Source organism: Lycium ferocissimum, chromosome 1, assembly GCF_029784015.1.
Source record: "Lycium ferocissimum isolate CSIRO_LF1 chromosome 1, AGI_CSIRO_Lferr_CH_V1, whole genome shotgun sequence".
In the NCBI taxonomy this organism is placed as follows: domain Eukaryota; kingdom Viridiplantae; phylum Streptophyta; class Magnoliopsida; order Solanales; family Solanaceae; genus Lycium; species Lycium ferocissimum.
The window spans coordinates 4,607,917-4,633,079 of record NC_081342.1 but is presented as its reverse complement, the minus strand read 5'-3'; the positions used below and the strand labels follow the sequence as shown (position 1 = coordinate 4,633,079).

The window sequence follows — 25,163 nt, the reverse complement described above, 5'->3', positions numbered from 1 at the left end:
TTTAAAATTTGGTTATTCTAATGGCTATATATATATATATATATATATACACGCTTTGATGGGTGAGGAGGAATTTTAGCATAATTCATGACATTCACATTTAACATGTGGTCAAATGTTGTGACTTAGTCTTAGTTTGTCTTGGAGAGTTCTTAGTTTCAATAATGGGCGAAGTCTTCTACTTGTATATTTTTATTGGCGGAAGCTTTATTTTGTAGTACTTAAATCAGAGCTTTACAAATAGAACATATAGTACTTCCAAGAATGTAGAATTTAAACTCCTACTAAAGTTAACTTTTGGATTTACTTTAATAATTTTTAAGGATAATAACACATGCTTCAATTCAAGGTTTGGTCAACATATTTTCCTTATGATTTTGGATATTACTCAAAAATTCATGTATTGTTTGATTCTTCTTGTTCTTTTTTTTTTTTTGGTAAGTATCCCCTATACAAAGAATGATGAAGAAAACAAATAAGCCATAAAATAAACGGGAAAAGAAAACTTGAGAAGTCTGTTTAGACATGTCTTTCCCATTTTCTTTGTAGACTACTTTATTTTGTTAGTGAAGTTAGTCGCAAGTTATTTCTATAACAGCAGAATCCGTGGCAAATTAAGAAATTTCGCTAAGGATATTCAAGATTAATTTAAGGGATTCCCTTAATTTAATGATGTGTAAAAAAAATATTTCGTCTACATATATCTTCTTGTAGTTTTCTCTATATATATGCATCGTATAATTTTCTTATAAAGGGTGTTCAACTGACCGTCCATCACTCTATGTGACTGTACACCACTAATAACAGACATTATAGTTATTGTCGATAGAAAATAGTAACCACTAATTAATAAGGTGAAATCGTCCACTTTTGGGTTAGAACATAATTGTATAGTAATACTTTAGAATATTTGACACTAAATATGGAGTTGAGAGTTTAAGAGATTGAGGAAAGCATGTCTAAATTGTAATAGACCATTTTACTTGTATCAGGGTAAAGTATTATAACTCAATTTAAAGTTAAAAACCATATATTGCTCAAATAATTAATCATTAAAAGAAGGATAGTGGAATTATTTTATGTCATTAAATTAGGCTTAGTATGCTACAAGTCAATAGTAGTTAACTGGTTATTTTGAAAATTGTCTACCAAAGTGGACTCTTTTATTATTCGACCAATGCGCGTTACTTGTCTATGATATGTATCTTATCCATAAAGTGTGAAGGGTCTATACATATACATATTTCTTAATGATGTTAGTAACTTTAAAAAATAGCACATGTTCTCTCTAAAAGTACAATACATTTGGCACTCATTTGGCACTCTAAACAATCAACATGAATATCTATAAAGTAATGTTTTACTCCAAAATACAACAAACCATTCGAAAATTTCTAATATGTATGTTCAAATAGAAGTTTCGAAGAATTTTTAAATCTCTCAACTACTTTTGTCATATTCATGGTAAAAGACATAGACACTTTCGAAGAAAATGAATGGATAATGAGCCAAAGATGAAGAAATTCAAGCGATTGACTACTTATTTTCAGATATATCCCAAAAATATAAGATGCATCTTTTTATAAAGAGTTATGTCAAAAGACGACACGTTAAATTTTAAATTAAGGAAGTAATTGTTAGTGCTAATCCTCAGTCTCCTCTAGTCTTTGTCCTTAGGCCCCACACCAATGATCCACCTGCACACATGGCTGGGTGAAGCCTAAAGCCACTAAAGCAGTGGCTTTAGACGCCGAATATATTAGGGCCCCAAAATAATTTGTATTATATATACTATTATACTTTATTTAAAATAGGATCGAAATGAAAGACAACATATTGGTGATTCCTATATTATTTTATTTAAGGAGTCGCCACCTAATTTATTTTAAGGGTGAATTAGGACACCTAATTATTAACTAAATATTGCTAAACTAAGCTCCATTTTTAAGGTCTTACGAACCTAACGAATTCTAGGTAAGGGTTCTAATTATCCTAAAGGGAAGGGGTTAGGCATCCTTTAAGATTCGTTAAAAACGATTACCGACCAAACTTAGGTTAATGTTAGAAATCAAGAGAAAATATACTAGATTAATACTTTATAGGTATTTTGAGAAAAAAAAAAAAGAAGGTATTTTCTAAAAATATATAGGTAATTAGATGGAGAATTTTGTAAATAAAATGCATTTCTAGACTCAAATAAAGAAATAACTATTTTCAAAAGGAACGAAAATCATTTTTTATAAATCATATATCTTAGTGTCATTTGTTTTCGAATAAAAGTATTTTCCAAACACCTTGTACGAATTTAAGCAATTGTACCTAAATTAATCGCTTTTTTTTTTTAAAAAAAAAGGAAATTTAACAATTTTGAGCTTTGAACTGAGAATTACGTATATGAGTACATTAATGACGAATACATTAATATATAAAAGGACGTAGTTTTTTTACAAAAAGAATCCTTCAATTGATTAGTTCTTTTCGGATTAAAAAAAAAAACGAAGCTGTCTTTCTAAAAAATAGACTTCAGACCACACTTATTTAACGATTGATATCTCATAAGGGACTTTCATAACAAAATTTAGCGAAATGTTATACATACTTAGATTCTAATAAAATATAAAAAAAGTTGTAGGTATTAGACGGGACTTTAAAATAAGTAGTCAACCACTAATTTGCCCTTTATAAACTACCCTTTCTAAGTTAAAATGTTATTCTAGACTATATTCTCCTAAGAATAATATTATCCAGGACATAATCCAACAAGTAAAACAATAAGATTATGCGAATGATAACACTACGACGGCACTAACTCCCTCACTCTCATTTCATTCTCGGGTTGAAGAGAGTGAAGGCAGCGATTGATGAGAAATAAGGGAAGGTGCAAGGATACTTCATCTTCCCCTTTTCGGTTTTCCTTTCGTTCGGAAGTATACAGAGAGTGAGGAAACGCTAGGAATTGTGAATGCGGATCTTGGAGCTCAGCGGCAGCCATATCAAGTCTCAAAATTTGAGACTCTTTGTTGCTCCGGATGTGTTACATGAAAAAGAAAAAAATGACGATTAGTATTTGAAAGAGGATATAATATTCTACCCTATGTATACCAAGTATACTAATTTGATATACTATGCAGACAATCAATCTATCGAAGGAAAAACAACAAAGAAAATCATGCTGAGGAGTTCCACATTTACGGACAACAGTAAAACAGAACTGAAAAAAAAGCCAATGACCAATATAGCAGAATTGCAACGAGCAGAACAGGACCAAACAGAACTGAAGCACTTTAGGTCGAAGCCAAGTATATAAATGCCTTATTTTCATGAACCAAGCAGAAAATTAAATGGCTCAACCCAAACTCTAACATGTGACATTGAAACTAAACCAAACTATCCTGATTACCCTATTTCTCATGGAACAGAACTGAAACCAAAGATAAAAAGGGAAGGAAATCTAACTGGGCATTTGGGAACAGAACTGAAACACACTCATATAAACATTGCCTCTTCCATGTATAACTAAGTCAGGCAACTGACCACACCACAGGCTACAGACCAAGACTTATTGATTCAAATCAAGCGAATGACCATTACAAATTAAACTAGTAGCAAGTACACCTAGAAACAAGAGTTTAAGCAACTATAGACTAAGCATACTAGGATAGATCTCACATGAGGCAAAGAAGCTAAAATTCACATTAGGTATGCTGAACAGAGGCGGTAAATCCAACATTTTCACTAAATAGGACAAACCTATCCAAACAAGGAACATGCGATCAGATACTTAAATAACAGGACAGAACTAAATTAAACCAGGAAAAGGAAAACAAAACATGATAGTAGCTAAGCTTAAACATGAAGCAAGAACTTGAATACCATAACTAACATGATGACACTGAACTTAAACAAACATCAAATACTACAACCAATAGGGCAAGACTAGCTAAACAAAAAGGGAAATCAAACACTATGTCTAACATAATATTAACTAAACAGGAAACAGGAAACTTAAGTACTTTGACTAACAGGATACAACTAACTAAACAAGAAACAACAATCAAATACCACAACAAAACAATAAGAAAAGCCAAACAATACAGAAACAAAAACTATAAAAATACAGAAACAAAAAAATAATAATAAAAGGACAGAGTATTACGAAATACGATGACTATCTTTCAAAGTAGCTAACTGTTTTGAAATCATTTAAGAATGAACAACAGACCTTACTCACGCTTAAAAACCAAAAGTGATAGCCAATAAATGAGTTAAGCAGATTCGTGATCGCATACACAGACAAGAAGATGTTCAAATTCATACGACCTATGACAGCCCTAAATCAATTAGTGAACACATGATGTTTATAGAGTAAGCTGGACATCTCATCAACAAAAGACCTTGAACAATCATTATAGACTTCGCAGATACTGAGACTGGACTCGAATACTTAAACACATTTTGGCATCCTTACTGTGGAACCAATCAATGAGCCAAATGACTTAAGCCTCATGGCATAGACAGATGTATATCTTATTAAGCATGCCATTTTAGTTTAAAGGTGCAACCTAGTTCAGACAGGCCCCAAACAAACTTATATGCATTTTTTAACTTTTACTTCTGCTAATGGTGATATATAAGCAGTTTTGAGTCATGAAAGCAGTAGACATGTATTACGCTCAATAAAATGAGGATCAGATTTCGCCGTCCCCAAAAAACCTTTCCAAAATGGTTCTCAAACTTTAGTATTTATAGCCTAAGATTAGGGTTTCGGATTTTGAAATTTTGGCTCCAAAACGAAAACCAAAAGCTGTTTGAAATCAAAACCCAGCTCTGAAACGTCGATTTTTATCAGAAATTTCAGAGTTGTTTTTGGCCCTTTGTGTTGACTAGAACCGTTGAAAACAAGGGAGAAAGAAACATCTTAGCCTTTGAGATGGCGGGATACGAAAAGGGTACCAGACTTGCCCAATATGGCGTGACAAATTACTGAAGATTGAAGGAGAGAAAGTGTCTTTCATGGAAGTGGAAAGGAGAGAAGAGGACAAAGGTGCGGCTGAAGAGGAAAATGAAAGGGAAACCTAATGGGATTAAAGAGAAAGGTGGGCTGGGTCTGGCCAATTTGGGCTCGGCTGAAGCATAAAATGTGGGCTGATGAAATGGGGTTCTCGGTTGGGCCTAAAAATGGACTGCCCCTTTTAAGTGATTTAACATCTTTTAATAAATCATGTATTAATATATGCTCAAGTGAATAGATTATGCAATGCAAAGTATAATTACCAGTAATTGCATGGCAGTGAAAACTATACGATATCGTAATAGCTGCGCGATAATATTAAAAGTTTTAAAAGTAAATAAATGCTATCGTTCAATTGTGTAAAATAAATGCAATGCATTTTGTGCAAGACGACAAATAGAAATGTTAAAACTGATCACGACGATCATAATATTAAGTGATTGCAACATAATGAAAATAATAATAATAATAATAATATTAATAATAATAATGATGATAATAATAATAATAACAATAATAATAATAATAATAATAATAATAATAATGATAATAATAATAATAATAATAATAATAATAGTAGGTAATAAAAATGATAATGGCAAATGACTATAGTTGGATAACGACCGACGATATTAATAAAAGCTAAATTGTAATAAAATATATAATATAAATAATTGTTTTTTTTTTAGATTATCAAAAGTATTAGAAGCGCAAATAGATATTTCAGAAGAAAGACGGGACAAAATCGGGTGTCAACATATACTATGATTTAAAAAATTATATATTTGTTATTAGTGACAAACAATTTTCTTGATCATTTTATTGTCAATTATCTACCAATTACTACATATATTTTCAAAGTTTATGCTACTTTTTAGAAATTTGATTGATGAAATTACAATTGAAAGTTGTAGTCAATTAAATTTATAATTACTTCCTACTTTGTAATGTGGTTTAATTCACTTCAACTTAAACTTCTAGTTTATAAGTTTGGCTTTGTAAATCTTCTATAATTACTAGACGGCGTATGCCCGTGCTGTGCACGGGCCCAACACTTTGAATTATAATGTATCTATATGTATGTAGTTGTGTTTGGGTACTGATAATATATATATATATATTTTATATTGCTAATAAAATACATAAGTTTGCACTGTTTTTATGCATATATATATATATATACTATGTTCAAAACACGATTAATATAACATTGTAGTTTGTGCTCCTTATCCAAAACTTTATTATATTAGTGTTTGTTACGAATACAAAGTTGGCAAAAATTTCTTAATACTTTTTAAAAGAGAAGACTTGTTTAAAAGGAAACTATTTTTTCTCTCTTTGAGATAAAACAATAACAATATTTAAGCATCAATTGATACTTTGAATTTTAATTCGATTAATTTAAAGGTGTAAAATATTCTATTGTTAATGTATGTGGATTGAACCTAAACAATACTTCTTATTTTTTATCAAATTTTGATTTTGATAATTCTAATTCAAATTATTAAATTAATTTTACATGTTTAAAACGAAACAAAGTAGAAGTTTGATTTTCTATTTAAACGAACCACTACTACTTTTTAATTTTTGGTAAATATTCTTGGTTTAGCTCATTTTACATTTGATTTTCTATTTAAACGAAGAACTACAATTTTTTAATTTTTGGTAAATATTCTTGGTTTAACTCATTTTACTTGTCATGTTGTCTTTTGCACGGTTTTTTAAGGAAACGTCAATTAGAATTATAATTTGACTAATTTACTTTATTAATTATTTGATCTCCATTTAATATTATTTTTTCTTTTATGACATTAATCTCTTTTCACATTTATTAGATTAAGAATAAAAATGAAAAAGTAATTAAATTCTATCTTATTTTAGAAATATAAATATTTGAATTATATTTATTTAGTAAGTATAACAAATAAATGACATGGCGGAATAGCAAATACAACAGTTAAATATCTAGATTAGATTTCAGGCTAATATAAGAAAAAAAAATTGTATGGTTTGGCTACTTAACCTTTTGAAGAAAAGCAATAATATGGAGTCCGTGTTTTTTGCTATACAATAATTTCATTTGCTCCCACAAACGGATTGATACACATGTGGCAATGAATCCACCATTATTGACTGAATGGGGATACTTTGGGAATTACATGAATATTGTGTGATTTTTTAATATGGGGTGCACGTTTTTTTTTTGTTTTGACATTTAATATGGGGTCCAACTTTTTTTTTTTTTTTTTTTTTTTTTAATATTGCTTGATTTTTTCATATGGAATCCATTTTTTTTTTACATGAGTTTGGAGATGGTGGGGTCCACTTTTTCTTTTTTTAATATTGCTTAGTGTTTGGAGATGGTGGGGTCCACGTTTTTTTCCTTTTTTTAAAAATATTTCTTAGGGTTTTTATTATGGGGCCCACCTTTAAAAAAAAAAAGAGCATGTGAGTGCTTTTTTAGATATTTGTCAAGCTCAAACTAAGTAGATTATTAAATAATTAGAATAGAAAAGGCATTATTAAGCCCTTAAATGTCTTTTAAGGCACAATAGTCACTATATTATTGATGGCTTTAATCCATTTTTATAGTGAAAGTGATATGAGAAATTATATTAGTAGAAGATAATACTCTTATTGGCCTAAAGTCTTACTTCTATTTTTAAATGTTTCTATTGCTCATAAAATAATTTTACAAAGTTTTTTATAACAGTCGCTTGATTTTTTTTCTTTTTCTAAAACTAAATCTATGAGATGATCATAACACAGTATATAAGACTCGTGATTTATATAATGTCTCATGAAAAATTACATGAATTAACTATATCGTCAATTGAAAATAAAATACACTTTAAGAAGCTATAAGAATAAATATCAAAGTAAAACATATTAAAATTGTACTAAGTAAATATAAAGGTCTCCTTTTAAATTTCAGCTTTAGGCCACCGGCTCTCTTGAGCCGCCCCTCCGGCTGCACACATGTAGTTATATATGAGTCATAATTAATTTGATATTATATTGTTTCCAAACTTCAAATTAAACGACCTCATCATAGAAATAGGAGAAATTAATCTGTACGTGTTATATATATATATATATATATATATATATATATATACTAGACAGCGTATGCTCGTGCTGTGCACGGGCCCAATATTTTAAATTATAGTGTATTTATATATATGTAGTTGTGTTAGGATAGTGATAATATATATATATTTTATATTGCTAATAAACATACATAAGTTTGTACTATTTTTATGCATATATACACACACACACACACACACACACACTATGCTCAAAACACGATTAATATAATATTTTAGTTTGTGCTCCGTATCTAAAACTTTATTATATTAGTGTTTGCTATGAATACAAAGTCGGCAAAAATTTATTAATAGTTTTTAAAAGAGAAGACTTGTTTAAAAGGAAGCTATTTTCCTCTCTTTGAGATAAAATAATAGCAATGTTTAAGCATCAGTTGAAACTTTAAATTTAATTCGATTAATTTAAAGTTGTAAAATACTTATTATTTTTTATCAAATTTTGATTTGGATAATTCTAATTCAAATTATTAAATTAATTTTACATGTTTAAAACGAAATAAAGTAGAAATTTGATTTTCTATTTAACTGAAGAAATACTATTTTTTTTATTTTTGGTAAATATTCTCGGTTTAGCTCATTTTACTTGTCATGTTGTCTTTTGCATGGTTTTATAATTTGACTAATTTACCTTATTCATTATTTGATCTCCACTTGATATTATTTTTTCTTTTACGACATTAACCTCTTTTCATATTTATTAGAATAAGAATAAAAATGAAAAAATAATTAAATTCTATCTTATTTTAAAATATAAATTTTTAAGTATATTTATTTTAGTAAACATAACAAATAAATGACATGGCGGAATAGCAAATACAACAGTTCAATATCTAGATTAGATCTCAGGCTAATATAAAAAAAAAATTATATGATTTGGCTACTTAACCTTTTGAAGAAAAACAATAATATGGGGTCCATATTTTTTGCTATACAATAATTTCATTTACTCTCACTAATGAGTTGATACGCATGTGGCAATGAATCCATCATTATTGATTTAATGGGATACTTTAGAAATTACAGGAATACTGTTTGATTTTTTAATATGGAATGCACTTTTTTTTTTGACATTATTACTTTACCTCGTTTTTATATATATATATATATATATATATATATATATATATATATATATATATATATATATATATTATGTTCAAAACACGATTAATATAAGATTTTAGTTTGTGCTCCGTATCCAAAACTTTATTATATTAGTGTTTGCTACGAATACAAAGGCTGCAAAAATTTATTAATACATTTTAAAAGAGAAGACTTATTTAAAAGGAAACTATTTTCCTCTCTTTGAGATAAAACAATAGCTATTTTTAAGCATTAGTTGATACTTTCAATTTTAATTCGATTAATTTAAAGGTATAAAATACTTATTATTTTTTATCAAATTTTGATTTGGATAATTCTAATTCAAATTGTTAAATTAATTTTACATGTTTAAAACGAAACAAAGTAAAAAATTTGATAAACACGATTAATATAACATTGTAATTTGTGCTCCGTATCCAAAACTTTATTATATTAGTGTTTGCTATGAATACGAAGTCTGCAAAAATTTATTAATACTTTTTAAAAGAGAAGACTTGTTTAAAAGGAAACTATTTTCCTCACTTTGAGATAAAACAATAGCAATATTTAAGCATCAGTTGATACTTTCAGTTTTAAATCAATTAATTTAAAGGTGTAAAATACTTATTATTTTTTTCCAAATTTTGATTTGGATGATTCTGATTCAAATTGTTAAATTAATTTTACATGTTTAAAATGAAACAAAGTAGAAATTTTATTTCCTATTTAAACGAAGAACTACTATTTTTTAATTTTTGGTAAATATTCTCGATTTAGCTCATTTTACTTGTCATGTTGTCTTTTGCATGGTTTTTTAAGGAAACGTCAATTAGAATTATAATTTGACTAATTTACCTTATTCATTATTTGATCTCCACTTGATATTATTTTTTCTTTTACGACATTAACCTCTTTTTATATTTATTAGAGTAAGAATAAAAATGAAAAAGTAATTAAATTCTATCTTATTTTAAAATATAAATATTTTAAGTATATTTATTTTAGTAAACATAACAAATAAATGACATGGTGGAATAGCAAATACAACAGTTCAATATCTAGATTAGATTTTAGGCTAATATAAAAAAAGAAAGAAAATTGTATGATTTGGCTACTTAACCTTTTGAAGAAAAGCAATAATATGGGATCCATATTTTTTGTTGTACAATAATTTCATTTGCTCCCACTAATGGGTTGATACGCATGTGACAATAAATCCATCATTATTGACTTAATGAGATACTTTGGAAATTACATGAATGTTGTTTGATTTTTTAATATGGGATGCACTATTTTTTTGACATTATTTGTTTTTTTATTATGAGATCCACCCTTTTTTTTTTTTTTTTTTTTTTTTTTCTGATATTGCTTTATTTTGTTAATATGGGTCGAGATGATGAATTCTACTTTTTTTTTTTTTTTTGAAAATTGCTTGGTGTTTAGTATGGGGCCCACCCTATATATATATATATATATATATATATATATATATATATATATATATATATATATATATATATATATATATATATATATATATATATAACAAACTCTCTTACATGGCAAACTCTCTATGAGCCCTTCCCATGGTTTTATCATAAGCCTTTCTCATACTGTAATCAGAACAAAATAGAGTTTACACCATTATAGTCACAGCTACTAGGAATTATATTAATTAGTGAGATATAACACACATATATACTCATGGGGTTTGTATGTTTTTGGATATATCATATAATATACAATGTTCACTGTGTCACTTAATTTCAATTTGCACCGCGTTAGGCTTATTGAAGAGATTCTATCCATCTCACTACACCTCCTGGAGTCTGGGTTGATGAGTTTGCACTATTATTTCTAACCCAAACCAACAGAACCGGATAGTTTAGCTTCTTTTTTAGTTCATATATTTAAAATTCAGTATATTTTGGTCGATTTGGTTTGTAGTTATCAACTTTTCGAGTTTTTTTTTTTTTTGGTTACAAAGACAAACTATCTATAAAATCCTTCTTAATTATTTATGCAAAGTTTTTTTCCAATTCTTACTAAAATATATTGTTTGAAAATTGTATGATTTTTTGGATCGACCAAAAATTTAATAGGATATTTGTTAAAAGTTGAGCGAAATTTATGATTTGAAATAATTATTTAGAGGTCCAAAAGGGGTTCAAATTAAATTTTAAAAAAAAACTTCGAAACAAGGAATTGAAAAATCGAAGTGAGTTAATTAAATTGTTCTAAGATTGTTTTCCTTATCAACAAAAAAATGAATAAACCAAGCACACTACGTATAAATTGGAAGTAATTATAATTAGCAAAAGTAAAAGACTCACTCAAGATTGTTTATGAAAGCAGCAAAGCCAATAAACAACACGCCTGGAACTGATACAAAAAAAAAAAAAAAATCACATATCAAAATACCAGTAAGCACAAGAAAGTTTTTAATAAAAAAAAATTGGGAGAAGAAACTAGCACAGAGAGGCTTTAATTTACCTGTTACTTCTTCAATAATTTTACACATTGCTTCCCTTCTTAATTTCTTCTTTGAAATAAAAAAACTCTAACCTTGAAAATAACTCACAAACTTTTTTTACGTAGGTACTTTTATAGTGTAAATCAATTAATTATTGTAACTTGCAAGAGAAGAAATGTTTTCAACAATATTAAACCTCTCTTAAAAGTGTCAAATTGAGTTGATCCATTGATGAATGGGTTAATCCGACCCGTCCAAAATTTTTGTTTGGGTCATAATAAACAGGTTTCATTTTTTAAAATCTCTAATTATACTATTGAGTTCCCCAAAGATGATTTATTCTTCAAAGTAAAACAATTATCCTACACACACTCTATTTTCATCATTTGTTTTTCTAATAATTGGTAACTCTCTTCGAGTTATGGGTTGCTTTGAATAAGTAATGTAACCAAATTTAACTCAAGGGTTCATCCAAACTCAGTAATTTTAATTTAGACTCTGCATGTGTATATGTTTAAAAATATGTAAATACGTGCAAATAGTAAATTTCAAACCTAATAAATTGATATGACGTGGTGAGTTCCAAATCCGAACCCATAAAGTTCATGAATTCGCATTTGATGCTCATATTTCAGGTGCTTCAGTAATTTAGGAAATAAATCTTGCTTAGCAGCTCAGATACAAGCATTACATTGTGCCAGAATTTTTGAAGTGAATTAAAACCCCTCAAGAGCTGTTGATCTTTTCCAGATCAATAAGCAAATAACTGGTTATAATAATTTTATATATATATCAACTGGTCAAATATCAGACGCCAAAATTTCTTTGAGAGCCCAACTTGAATCATTCTATGGCTTAAAATTACAGGGTCATTGGCTGCCAATGGGCACGAAAATTCCTTTCAGCTTCAACTAGAGTATTTTGCACTGCTTTTTCTAGTTCTGCTGCTCCACTCTATCAGAAAATTGACCATTATTAGGCACATTAAATCAATGAAAGAGCAGCTTGACAAACATTAAAAAAAAAAAAAAAAGTATTATTCCCCCCGTTCCGTGGCTGTGTTTGACTGGACACGAAATTTAAGAAAGAAATAAAGACTTTTGAAATTTGTGATCTAAAACAAATCATGAACAATTGTGTGACAATAAATCACCTCATTATAGATGCAATGGTAAGGTTTAAAGTTAAATTATTTTTAAATAAAAAAACTATAGTATTGTTTTTGTGACATTAAAAATACAATATGTCACATACATTGAATCAGAGTGAGTAATGAACTGGGTGAGTTGAACTAACCCCCACGGCAGTAGGGATAGGGATAGTATCACAGATTTTCTTTTTCAGATGCTTTTTTCCACTGTAGTATTCGTTATCTGAACTGGTCCAGGTAATCCGAATTTGAGCAAGATAGGTCCAAAAAAGGGTAAAGTGCTCCTTACTAAAACGTGTTTATTTTTTCAACATTATTGTCTATAAGAATTGACAAGAATTAAACATTAAATCTCTAATATATAATGTAAACACTTAATATTAAGCTATCACTCAAATTAATGGTCTTTAACACATAACCTACTTTCGTCGGGTAACAGAGACGGATTTAAGATTTAAATTTTATCACTCAAATTAATGGTCTTTAACACTAAGGGTTATTGATCCTAGGACGACGACTTCAAATGTTAATCATTGGGGTCTGAATCCAATTCTTACACATATTTAGTGAAATTTTTATCACATATACATGATTTGAGCCAAAATTACTTGATTCTACCGGACCCATATATTCAAGCCTATATCCGCCCCAATGTGGCAAGGAGAAAAGTACACTTATTACCTTAGTTTCTATTTCAATCACAGTGGAGAATTCTTGCTGAGAAAAATTTGACTGTATGGCATTTGCTTTGGTTCCACAATTCTTCAAGCACTTGAGAACTTCTAGCATTGAATCTACACCAGAAATTGGATAATTAACTTTTGCTTTGATATTAGCCTTCTCAACTTCTTCCTTTTCACTTTCTGCTAAAATCATTTGAAGTTCATCATTTCTCTTCTTTAAATTTTCCTTGTATTTTTGCAGCTCTTGAATTCTTTGTGCTGCTGTTTGGACTATTGCATTCTTCTCACCCTGCAATCACAAGCACATCATATTTTAATAGTTATAGCAATTCTCATTTAGTTTATGAGCATTAATTTTTTTTTAATTTTTTTTTTAAAAAGAATTAATCTTGTGTAATGCAACTCTGACAACTTGTCAAATTGAACCTCAAACAAAAATGTTGAATAGATTGCAATGAGAAGAGTGGTACAAATGTATGGCTCTCTTTTATTCTTTTTTCGTTTTGGGGGGAAAATTAGCAAATAGAACTACAACTTCAAGAAGAAAATATATAGAGGTATTCGATAGAAAACACTATATGGATCATAGATTCTGGAGCTTCTGATCATATGACCTCTGATTTGTCCCTAGTTTTCAACTTACAAACTCTACCTATTCCTTATCTAGTGTCCCTTCCCAATGGATACAAAGTTAAAGTAACTAATATTGGTTCCCTAAACTTGTTTCCTGATTTTGTTCTCCACAATGTTCTCTATATTCCCAATTTTAAGCACAATCTGATCTCTGTCCATAATCTTGTTGCTAAACCTGGTCATGCTGTTATATTTACCAACACTTTATGTGCTCTATAGGGCCCTTCTCTGAAGAAGCCAGTGGTGCTTGGTAGATCTGACAGTGGACTGTACAAGCTTTCTCATCACCCAACTGTTTTTACTTGTGATTTTCCTGTCCCTGCTGCTTTTCCTGTTGTTTCTTCTGATTGTAGTAGTTCTACCGTTGCTGATTGTAATAGTTCTGCCATTGCTGTTGTTTGCCCCTCCATTTTTTTTGTTCCTAGTGTTCATGCAACTGTATCTGCTGATCCTTCTCATACTGCTGTTCCTCCAATGACCTGTCCTGATCTTCCCTCCTCTCATGTTTCCTCTCCTACTCCATACTCTCCCTCTTCCTCTTTGTCTCCTGTGCCAGCCACACCCTCTTCTCCCACTCCTACACATATTCCTTCCCCTATTCCTTCTATACCTGCTCCTATTAGAACATCTCTCAGACCTAAGAAACAGTCTGCCTATCTTCAGAATTATATATGTAATTCTTCCGTTTCAGTTCCTAGCTCCACTTGTGAACCTCACACTTCAGTATCTAGTGAGCAGCCTGTTCTTGAGCCTTTTTCTTACTCTCAAGCTGCATCTGTCCCTGAGTGGCAAGATGTCATGCGAAAGGAGTTTGAGGCTTTGGAAGCTAATTTGACTTGGGACATAGTTGAGTTACCCAGTGGTAAGAAACCCATTGGGTGCAAATGGGTGTACAAAGTCAAATATAGAGCTGATGGGAGCATTGAGAGGTATAAGGCTAGGTTAGTGGTCAGAGGGGATACTCAAGTAGAGGGGATTGACTTTCATGAGACTTTTTCCCCTGTAGTAAAAATGTCTACAATCAAAACTTTTGTTGCTATTGTTGTTAAACAGAATTGGTCTCTTTTTCAATTGGATGTAAACAATGCTTTCTTGCATGGGGATTTGGATGAAGAAGTCTATATGCAACTTCCCCCTAAATTATCGACAACTTCTGCTTCTTCTCCTGTTCCTTTGGTTTGCAAGTTACAAAAGTCTCTGTATGGGTTGAGACAGGCTTCAAGGCAATGGTATGCCAAGTTGTCTCAAGCCCTGCAGTCCAGAGGTTATTCTCATTCTTTAAATGACTATTCATTGTTTACCAAAGGTTCTAGAGACTCATTGGTCATCCTAGTTGTTTATGTTGATGACATTATTTTAACTGGCACTGATTCCTCTGAAATTTCTGCCCTCAAGCTATTTCTTCATGAACAGTTTAAGATAAAAGATTTGGGGTTGTTGAACTATTTCCTTGGTCTTGAAGTGTTGTATACACCCTCTGGTGTTCTTCTTCATCAAAAGAAATTTGTGCTTGATCTGCTCAAAGAGTTTCACTGTGACATTTCTTCTCCTGTTATGTGTCCATTGGAATTACATGAGAAGCTCAAGGCTGGAGTGGGTGATCCTTTACCCAATCCTGAGACCTACAGAAGGCTAATTGGTAAACTGAACTTCCTTACTCATACTAGACCTGATTTGGCTTTTGCTGTCCAACACTTAAGTCAGTACATACAGTTGCCCTGTCTCCCTCATATGAAGGCAGCCCTACACTTGTTAGGGTATCTCAAAGAGACCTCTGACTATGGTTTATTTCTCAACAACTGCTCTTATTTGTCTCTCAAAATATTTTGTGACCGTGATTGGGGTGCTTGTCCTGATAGTAGAAAGTCTGTAACTGGTTTTTTGTATTCTTCTCAATGGTAGCTTGATTTGTTGGAAGTCCAAGAAGCAGCCCGTGGTGTCTCTTTCTTCAGCTGAGGCTGAATACCGCTCCTTGAGTAAGGCTGTGGCAGAGGTGACTTGGCTAACTAGATTACTGTCTGATTTTGGTTTTCCTGTTTGCAGTCCTGTTTCGGTTCTCTGTGATAATCAAGTTGCAATTCACATTGCCAAGAATCCGGTATTCCATGAGCGTACTAAACACATTGAGTTGGACTGCCATTTTGTTCGAGGCAAGCTTGCTGATGGTTTGATGTCATTACATCACACTCCCACTTCCACTCAACTTTCTGATGTACTTACTAAGAGTCTTCCTGGTCCTGCTCATCATTTTCTCATTGGCAAGTTGGGGGTCCTATCACCCTCCAACTTGAAGGGGGTGTTAGAGTACATAAAATAGTTGATGATATAGGTTAGTGGGCTAGGTTGGTTTGGGCTTTTTTTATTTATCACTGTTGTTGATTAGTTTAACCAGACTTGGACATTGGACTCGGGTCAATATAAAAGATAGAGGCCCAACTCTTTCTAATTAGCTTGTACATTGTAGACTTTTTTCTCTAAAAAATGAAATGAAAGAACTCTCTCGTTTCTCTCTCTTTCTCTATACACAGATTCTCATTTCTTCATCAATTCTTCATCAAATTTGCCCAATTAACAACTCTTATATTGGACTTCCTACGACGCGAATTAGAACTAATTGAGATAGTGGTCGGGTTCCAAATATCGGATGCTTGAATTATAGGCTAATATGTACTAATAGATACTACAATACCTAGAAATTTTATTCAAGAAAATGTAGAACACTGCTAAAAATGCTGACTATTCGATGGGCAGCGCCATCAGAAATATGAGAATTTTGATGGAAAGTCTGTAGGAAACACTTCTGACGAGCCAATTTTTAAGAAATTCAATCGGAATTGGCTTTTTTTTTTTTTTACCAGTGGAACTTCTTGGTATGGAGATGCACTAACCTTAGTTCCCATAGGAAGCAATTTATGCAAGGCCGAATAATTCTGCTTCTGCTCTTGCCTTCTAATCCTCTCTTTAATCATGTGTTTATGACCTTTCTCTCTTTCCATTTTCATTTCTCCATTTTTGGGACTCCAATTCTTCTTCAAGAACTCCATCATCCTCTTGTTCATGTTCTGATAATTTGTCGATACATTACTTTCATAGCCAAAAACTCCAAATCCTTCAATTGGTTGTTCTCTAAAACTCACAAAAGCACTTTGGTTCACCACAAAATTTGCTTCATCATTATCAAACCAAGAAACTTGAAAGAACTCTTCCATGGCTAGCTTGTTTTTGTTTTGTTTTCTTTCTCCTTTTGCCGGGAACTTTAATTTAAAATTTGGTTATTCTAATGACTATATATATATATATATATATATATATATATATATTTTGACAGGCTTTGATGGGTGAGGAGGAATTTTAGCATAATTCATGAAATTCACATTTAACATGTGGTCAAATGTTGTGACTTAGTCTTAATTTGTCTTGGAGAGTTCTTAGTTTCAATAACGGTCAAAGTCTTCTACTTGTAAATTTTTATTGGCGGAAGCTTTATTTTGTAGTACTTAAATCAGAGCTTTACAAATAGAATATATAGTACTTCCAAGAATGTAGAATTTAAACTCCTACTAAGTTAACTTTGGATTTAATTTAATATTTTTTAAGGATAATAACACATGCTTGCATTTAAGGTCTAGCAACATATTTTTCTTATGATTTTGGATACGACAGAAAACTTCATGTATTGTTTAATTTCTTTTGGAAGTATGCCCCATACAAAGTATGACGAAGAAAACAAATAAGCTATAAAATAAACAGGAAAAGAAAACTTGAGTCACTTTCTTTCTAGAATACTTAACTTTGTTAGTGAAGTTAGTTGAAAGTTATGAATGGTATAACATCAGAACCAGCAGAGAAGTAAGAAATTTTTCTCTAATTAAGGGTATTCAAGGCTAATTTAATGTATGCGTAAAAGTATAATTTTCCGATGAAGGGTATTCAACTGACCATTCATCACTCCATGTGACTATGCCACTAATAACTAACAATATAGTTATTGTAGATAGAAAATATAATAACACTAATTAATAAGGTGAAATGGTCCATTTTTAGGTTAGAATATAATTTTATAGTTAAAAAATTATAATATTTGACACCAAAACGGAGTAGTAGTATGTTTTATGGAGTGAGAGTTTAAGAGATTGAGGAAAGCATGTGTAAATTGTAATAGACCATTTTACTAGTATCAGCGCAAACTATTATAACTCAAAATTTAAAGTTAAAAATTATATCTTGCTCAATTAATTAATCATAAAAGTACGATAGTGGAATTATTTTATGTCATTAAATTGGGCTTAGTATGCTACAAGTCAATAGTAGTTAACTAGTTATTTTGAAAATTGTCTACCAAAGTGGACTCTTTGATTATTCCACCAATGCACATTAGTTGCCTATGATATGTATCTTATCCATAAAGTGTGAAGGGTCTATATATATTTCTTTATGATGTTGGTAACTTTAAAAAATAGCCCATGTTCTCTCTAAAATACAATACATTTGGCACTAATTTGGCACTCTAAACAATCAACATGAATATCTATAAAGTGACGTCTTACTCCAAAATACAACAAACCATTCGAAAATTTCTAATATATATGTTCAAATAGAAGTTTCGAAGAATTCTTAAATTTCTCAACTATTTTTGTCATAATCATGGTAAAAGACATAGACACTTTCGAGGAGAATGAATGGATAATGAGCCAAAAGATGAAGAAATTCAAGTGATGGACTACATGTTTTCAGATATATCCCAAAAATATTAGATGCACCTTTTCACACTGAGTTATGTCAAAAAACACGTTAAATTTTGAATTAAGGAAGTAATTATTAGTGCTAATCCTCAGTCTCCTCTAGCCTTGTCCTTAGGCCCCACACCATTGATCGGGTCCGAAACCAAAATGCCTCCAAAAAAAACATTTTCAACCAAAATACCCCAACAAAAAAAACTATTACGAAAATACCTTTAGCGCAGTAATTTACTGCGCTAAAGTAGTTAATGGAGACGGTTCCGTTAACTGCTATAGCGCAGTAAATTACTGCGCTATAGGGTTAGTCTTTTTTTTTTTTTCGGCTCTTTTGGTTAACCCTTCTTTCGTTACACTTTTTAATGTACTTTGACCATAGATTAATCATGCTTCGGGACCCCGAAACTTCAATATTTTATATAGAACCCTACTTATTTTTGTGCGATTAATAAGGTAGGATCAACACATCAAGGATACACAAAAGTTCGGATGGCCGTTTTAGAGGTTGAAAAGTGCTCGAACGCCATTTTCGTTCAAGGCTCGGTGACATTAGCTTGAAGTTCTTTACGAATACTTAAACTTGTTCATTAATAATTAATCAAAAGTTAGTCAAAATGGCAGCATTCATACAAAAAAAAAAAAAAAAACTTAATTAAATTGCATCATTCATAACCTTGAGTAGATGAAAATACTTAACATACTAATTCATTAATAAGAAACCCAAACTTTTAAAAATACAATCATCAAAGTAAGAAAAAAACTTTAAAAAAATTCATCAATTAATGCCCTTGAGTTGATCTTCCGCCACCACCGCGAGATGTGCCACCACCACTAGAGGTACTTCCACCACTAAAGTTTCCTCCACCATGAGAGGTACTTCCACCGCGAGATGTAGTTTGACCACCATGCCGTAAGGGACACTTGCGCTTATCATGACCAACATAATTGCAAAATGAGCATTTTCGAGTGTATCTCCCCGGTGAACATCCATTTCATTATGAATACGCGAGTATGCATTCTTTCTGAATTTACGGATAAATGCTTTATTTGCAACCATTGAAAATGGATCCGGTGGCCAATAACTCTCACTATGTTGGGTAGAACCTTCCAACATACGTTTCGCATAATTTTCAACCGTATATTCCTCGGCCATGTACGAGGAGGCATTCTTTCCCATTGTGATAAAACACTTGAAGGCATGAGAACATGGCGTGTGATATGATTGCATGTTCTTGGAATCTCACAAATTGTGTGAACGTTACCTCCTTTACCTGGTGCACACTTGTTGTGAGTTCAAATATGCGCTACTTGGAACTCTCCGGTCACAATATTTGTGTGAACGTTACCTCCTTTACCTTGGTGCGCACACTTTGGCCTCGTGAGTTCAAATATGCTCCACAACTGCTAAATGTCATTCTCCCATTGCGGTGACGGGTTGTTACACCCGTGTTTACGAGCCTTATATTTGTGACTTTTATTTTCGTATTTTGTCTCCAATGATAAGTCGCATATTCATTTTTGTGGGTATTGTTAAAGATTGGAATTTTGGCATCCAAAAAAAAATAAGAAAACTTAGTTGAGGGGTCAAAGTGGCCGGCCAAGATAATTGTGGGCCAAGGCCACATGTTTTCATTTTACTTGGAAATGATGACCAAGTCATCTTTTCCTTCATTTATCCATAGAGAGTTCAAGAAACATTGAGAGAAAGGGAGAGAGAGCACCATTCGGCTCTCACAATACCAAGAGAAAAAGGGGTGAAGAAAAAAAAAAACAATAGTTTCCTCAAACAATTCTACTCTTTGGAAGGTGCTAAACAACATGAGGTAGTTGTTGAATTGAGCAAAGTTCTTATTCTTGCGGTGGCCGTATGAACAAGTAGAAGGTAAGTCCTCCTTTATGTGTTATGCATGATTTGTTGATGTTGTAGTACGTAAATGAATGAAAAACATGAAAATATAAATGTTGAATGAGTTGTGAAAGTTGAAGGTTAGTGAGTTGTGTGTGTTGTGTGGTGATAGTGAATTAATTGTATTTGGCTTGTTGTGTGTGTTGTTGTATGAAATGGATGAAAATATCATGAAATTCAAGAAAATCAAGAAACACAAGGTGTATGTGTGGTTGTGTAAATTCAAGAAAAAAAAATGTCATGGAATCAAGTTTGTAAGATTAGGGAGTATGATGAACAAATTTTATGTAACGTTTGTTTCTTGACTCTTTTTCTAAATAGGTTTGACTTATTTCTTGATTTATATTATAAGTCAATATTTAATTTTTCTATAATTATGAGGATCTTTATCCCGTTGACGTAGTTTATGAAATTGAAAGAAAGAAACTTATTGTCATTTCTTTATTCTTTTCCTTGTATTGAATTGTCTTGAATACTTTGTGGATTTTACTTTCCTTGTTTTTAGTTATTTTGGTTGTTGTTGATATTAGCCGAGTTAATAGGGGTTGGTGAATATATAGGGGAAATCTTCATAATTTTTGGTAAAGCAATGGTTTGGAATTGACCCTAGGCCTATATAAAGGGTTCTCATGACTTGTAAATATACTATTCACGTTTTTGAGCTTAAAGCCTAGGTTGCAATTAGAGTTATTTTCTTTTTGGCATGTGTGTCTTTTATCCTTGTTTTTAGGTTTGTGAATCGTATTTGTTCCAAGCATCTTTAGTATGGTCGGTGATGTTCTTGATATCTTGTTTTCAAAATTGTGTAGCGATTGGTGTTTCTTTGATGTTCGTATCTTTAATGTAAATTGATTTGTCTTTTGTAGGATTAAACTTAGGAACTTTATTTGTTCTTGATCATTCAAGAAAACTACGAACGTTTTTTGCATACGACCTCGAAACGCCCCAAAACATAATATGTAAGTTCATAAGACATCACTCTCCCCTACCCCTCTAGTTCGGCACCCGTCCGTGGGGCCCGCGGCCCTTCCCTTTATGGATACCTTTATCGATTTTTTTCGAAAAATTAATTTTCTTACCATCGACTATTTATTTATCTGTCCGAGTTGGAAATAAATACCATGATTTTGGTACTAGATTTAAACGATTCAACAGCTATTTTTATAGTTCAAATCATCATCTTTCACATAGTTTTTGAATCACTTTAATCCGACGCCTATAACTACGGATACATCCATTTTCTTGAATTCGGCCCATCAAATGTGTTTCAAGAACAAGATCCTTGTGTTGTGGCGGTCGATTGGTTCTTTGTTAATTCGAATATGATGAGTTTGATCACATCAATACCCCATCGCCTACCTTCATCCCGGTGTAATGTCCATTTGTCTTTATCAATTGCATTTAATTTGGTTGGAAGGCTTCCTCATTCGCCCGCCTAATAATGTCCATCGTAGCGCAGTTCGGTCAAAATTTTAAACTCCCGATGCTCGTTATTGTGTGGTGTTCGAAGTTATGATAAAGAAAAAAACGAAAGGCTGTTGCGAAAAATTTTCATGTCGAGTGTATGATATGTCGGGCCCACATCCACATTGCAAAGTCTGTTTGGATTCGATATGCCTTTTGGAAGTTTGCCTTCAAATGCCTTAAACAATAACGATGTAGGTTTGGAAAGGCTTGTTTGTTTTTAAAAATTTTCATTTCCATGTTATGTTTTGTGGGCCCCGCAAATTGAACATATCGTACAATATGCCCCGCAAGATTTCACGGGCAATATCCGAGATCACACATATTCCCATGCTATCCTTAATAACGTGTTGCCTTAAGTAGTCCAAAAACATACCCCACGTACTAATGCTCTCATTAGCTGCAATTGCGTGCTTAAAGGGAATATAGCTCCATTTGCATCCATTCCAACCGCTATTAGCAATAACGTGTTGCCTTTATGTCATACTTCCCGTACACATGTGTTCCATCTATTGATATTACAGCCGACAATGAGCAAACCCATCAATGCATGGTTTGAAGGCCCAAAATACAAAATTAAAAATATTATCGGGCACACCAGGCTTCGATTTGAGCTTCCATTCAACAACAGTACCATGATTGAAGTATTGTAGAGCCGCCATGTATCTCGGCAACGTCTTGAAAGAGCCCTCCCAATTGCCGAAGACTATTTCATGTGCACGCTTACGCCCAAGATACGCCTTCCTCCTAGTAACAGTTTTGCTATATACTTTCAGGACGGCTCTAATACAATCTTTAATAGGGTACCCGAAAAGTTGAAATATCGATATAAAAACAAGTAACATTATATTAACACCAAAAATAAAATAAACTTAGGCGAAGGGATACCTTGGGTTTCTCTAATGTCGCCAACTAATACACGCGCAATCAAATTAGTATCTAGATTGCAATGATCATCCGGGAGGTCACCCATATCACAAGTGTGCTTTGTGTAGAACTTTGAAATAGTCCACATCTTTTCGGCGGCTTTCCTTACCACGAGCATCCATTCGCGACCTTGATACTTTCGCTTGCGCACCAATCGCCAAAGTTTTCGTGTGGAATCGTCAACTTTAAACTCCCTCATCCCCCGGATGCAATAAATCTTAACCACTTGCAATGATTTTTTCGAGCTGAAAATCATCCCTTTTTCAATATGAGCCTTTTGTTTTACCGCATCCACTGGCTCTTTCCACAAACTTCGCCGAATATGATCATCATCCCTAGTAAAGACAAAGGCATCTGGGCGATCTTGAAGATGATCAAGATAGGGATCTCATCGGAATGCCACTGAATCTGGGTCGACTCTTGCTGTTGAAATTGGCTTTGCGGCTACCGAACCGAATCGATTGTTCTTGTTCAAATGGTTCTTCGTGAATTCGCTTCCTCCTCGTGTGCCGAACTCGTTCATCATGTCTTGCAACAGTTCTACTTGATGTCGAGGATTAGTTCGAACCTCAATCTCATCGTCACTTTGCTCATCGTCACTTTCCTCCACATTAGGTATTTCCTCACTATCGCTGGATAATGTCACTATATAATTCGGATAATTTGGACCATCCATAACACGCCTTTGCCTATAATTTGGTGCAACCACCACATTCTCCCTACACAAGAAATTAGGGTGTTTTAACTACTACACATCAAATAACACTATTGATGTTAAAAAAAATACGTACCGATAGTAATCAATCGCACCGAAACTTGAGGAAGGACCATCGCTTTGAGTTGTTGGATAGGTCGAGGATGTTCCAACCTCGATTCATCCATCCCGATTGAGGAGACCGTCCGATATGATCCATATCGTGTATAACCCCTAAATAATATAATCAACATCATTAGTATCATTCAAGTGCCACTACACATAATAATAATAATAATAATAATAATAATAATAATAATAATAATAATAATAATAATAATAATAATAATAATAATAATGTAAAAAATGAATATTTACCATTTCCCGTCAAATTGCCGACTTAAACTATCCGTAGGCATTTGGCTAGTCAAAATGCTTTCATAGGTACTCATGTCGTAATTGTGTTGATAAGTAGGTTCCGCTTGAGTGACTTCGGCCGAATTATAGACGGGGCTTCCCGACGATTAATGGGGACCTCTCTATATACATTTCAAGGACGTTTAAAGTTATGCATTTCCTATAATCATAAGGCGCCTTCAAAAAATCAACGATTTCATCGTCTTGAATGTACTACTGTCCATAACTAGTTACACCTTGCGGCGTAAATGACGTTGGATATTTTCCAATTATATTTAGATCAAAATCACTTCTACTAACTTGTAGTCTATTATACAAGGCTTGGAGTAGTTTTGAGAATTTTAAGTCAAGTGGAAACTTAACATGGTATTTTGGGGAAGAATCATAGCGCAAATTATTTTCCTCGAATATAATTTGTCCGTCCCAGAATAAAGAAACTTTAATTCTTGGAACATCTGCCATATTTTGAATAATTTATGAGGAATACAAATCGCAAAAACTAGATGAAACTTTGAATTTTTTGCTTTTTTTGCATTATACAAACTCGGTATTTATAAGATTTGAAGTTTGAATATAGAACCAACGCATGCATGCAATTACAATTACGGTGCAAGTTACCGTCAAATCAAATTAAGTGTGGAGGGATGCATAACGCATGAAATAAATGCGTTATAGTATATTCCAATGATGTAAAGATAGCGCGCAGAATAAGCTCGCGTTAATGCAATATAACGCAGTAATTTAATGTGTTATACTGGCATAACGCATTATTTTACTGCGCTATACCACTGTCACACAGAAAACATCATGATTCGAATCAAACTTTATATAACGTAATTTGACGAATAGTTGTTACCAACCACACAACATTCCACA

General features: G+C 32.0%; 1 protein-coding gene across 3 annotated transcripts; it reads right to left on the bottom strand.

The window, feature by feature from the left end:
- Positions 1-10,742: 10,742 nt before the first annotated feature.
- Positions 10,743-17,432, bottom strand: LOC132066294 (transcription factor bHLH92-like). Of its 3 annotated transcripts, XR_009416852.1 has the most exons (5): positions 17,032-17,432; positions 13,509-13,799; positions 12,516-12,631; positions 11,698-11,769; positions 10,743-11,586 (listed from the first exon to the last, which is right to left on the bottom strand). XR_009416852.1 is itself a non-coding variant. In XM_059459689.1 (4 exons), the coding sequence occupies exons 1-3, from the start codon at positions 17,350-17,352 to the stop codon at positions 12,539-12,541; spliced, it is 705 nt and encodes a 234-aa protein (XP_059315672.1). In that variant the 5' UTR covers positions 17,353-17,432; the 3' UTR covers positions 10,743-11,586; positions 12,516-12,538. The 3 variants fall into 3 exon arrangements, 2 of the variants coding, with proteins under 2 accessions (XP_059315672.1, XP_059315634.1); XM_059459689.1 differs by lacking the exon at positions 11,698-11,769; XM_059459651.1 differs by lacking the exons at positions 10,743-11,586; positions 11,698-11,769 and having other exon boundaries at positions 12,255-12,631; positions 17,032-17,431.
- Between the last annotated feature and the right edge of the window lie 7,731 nt (positions 17,433-25,163).

What these genes read in the sequence shown, in the direction of transcription:
- LOC132066294 (XM_059459689.1), bottom strand. Translation starts at nt 17,352, where the DNA reads ATGGAAGAGTTCTTTCAAGTTTCTTGGTTTGATAATGATGAAGCAAAT. An exon ending in TGCTTCCTATGGGAACTAAG is followed by an intron (nt 13,800 to 17,031) that starts GTTAGTGCATCT and finishes TTGTGATTGCAG; the next exon opens with GGTGAGAAGAATGCAATAGT. An exon ending in TGATTGAAATAGAAACTAAG is followed by an intron (nt 12,632 to 13,508) that starts GTAATAAGTGTA and finishes ATTTTCTGATAG; the next exon opens with AGTGGAGCAGCAGAACTAGA.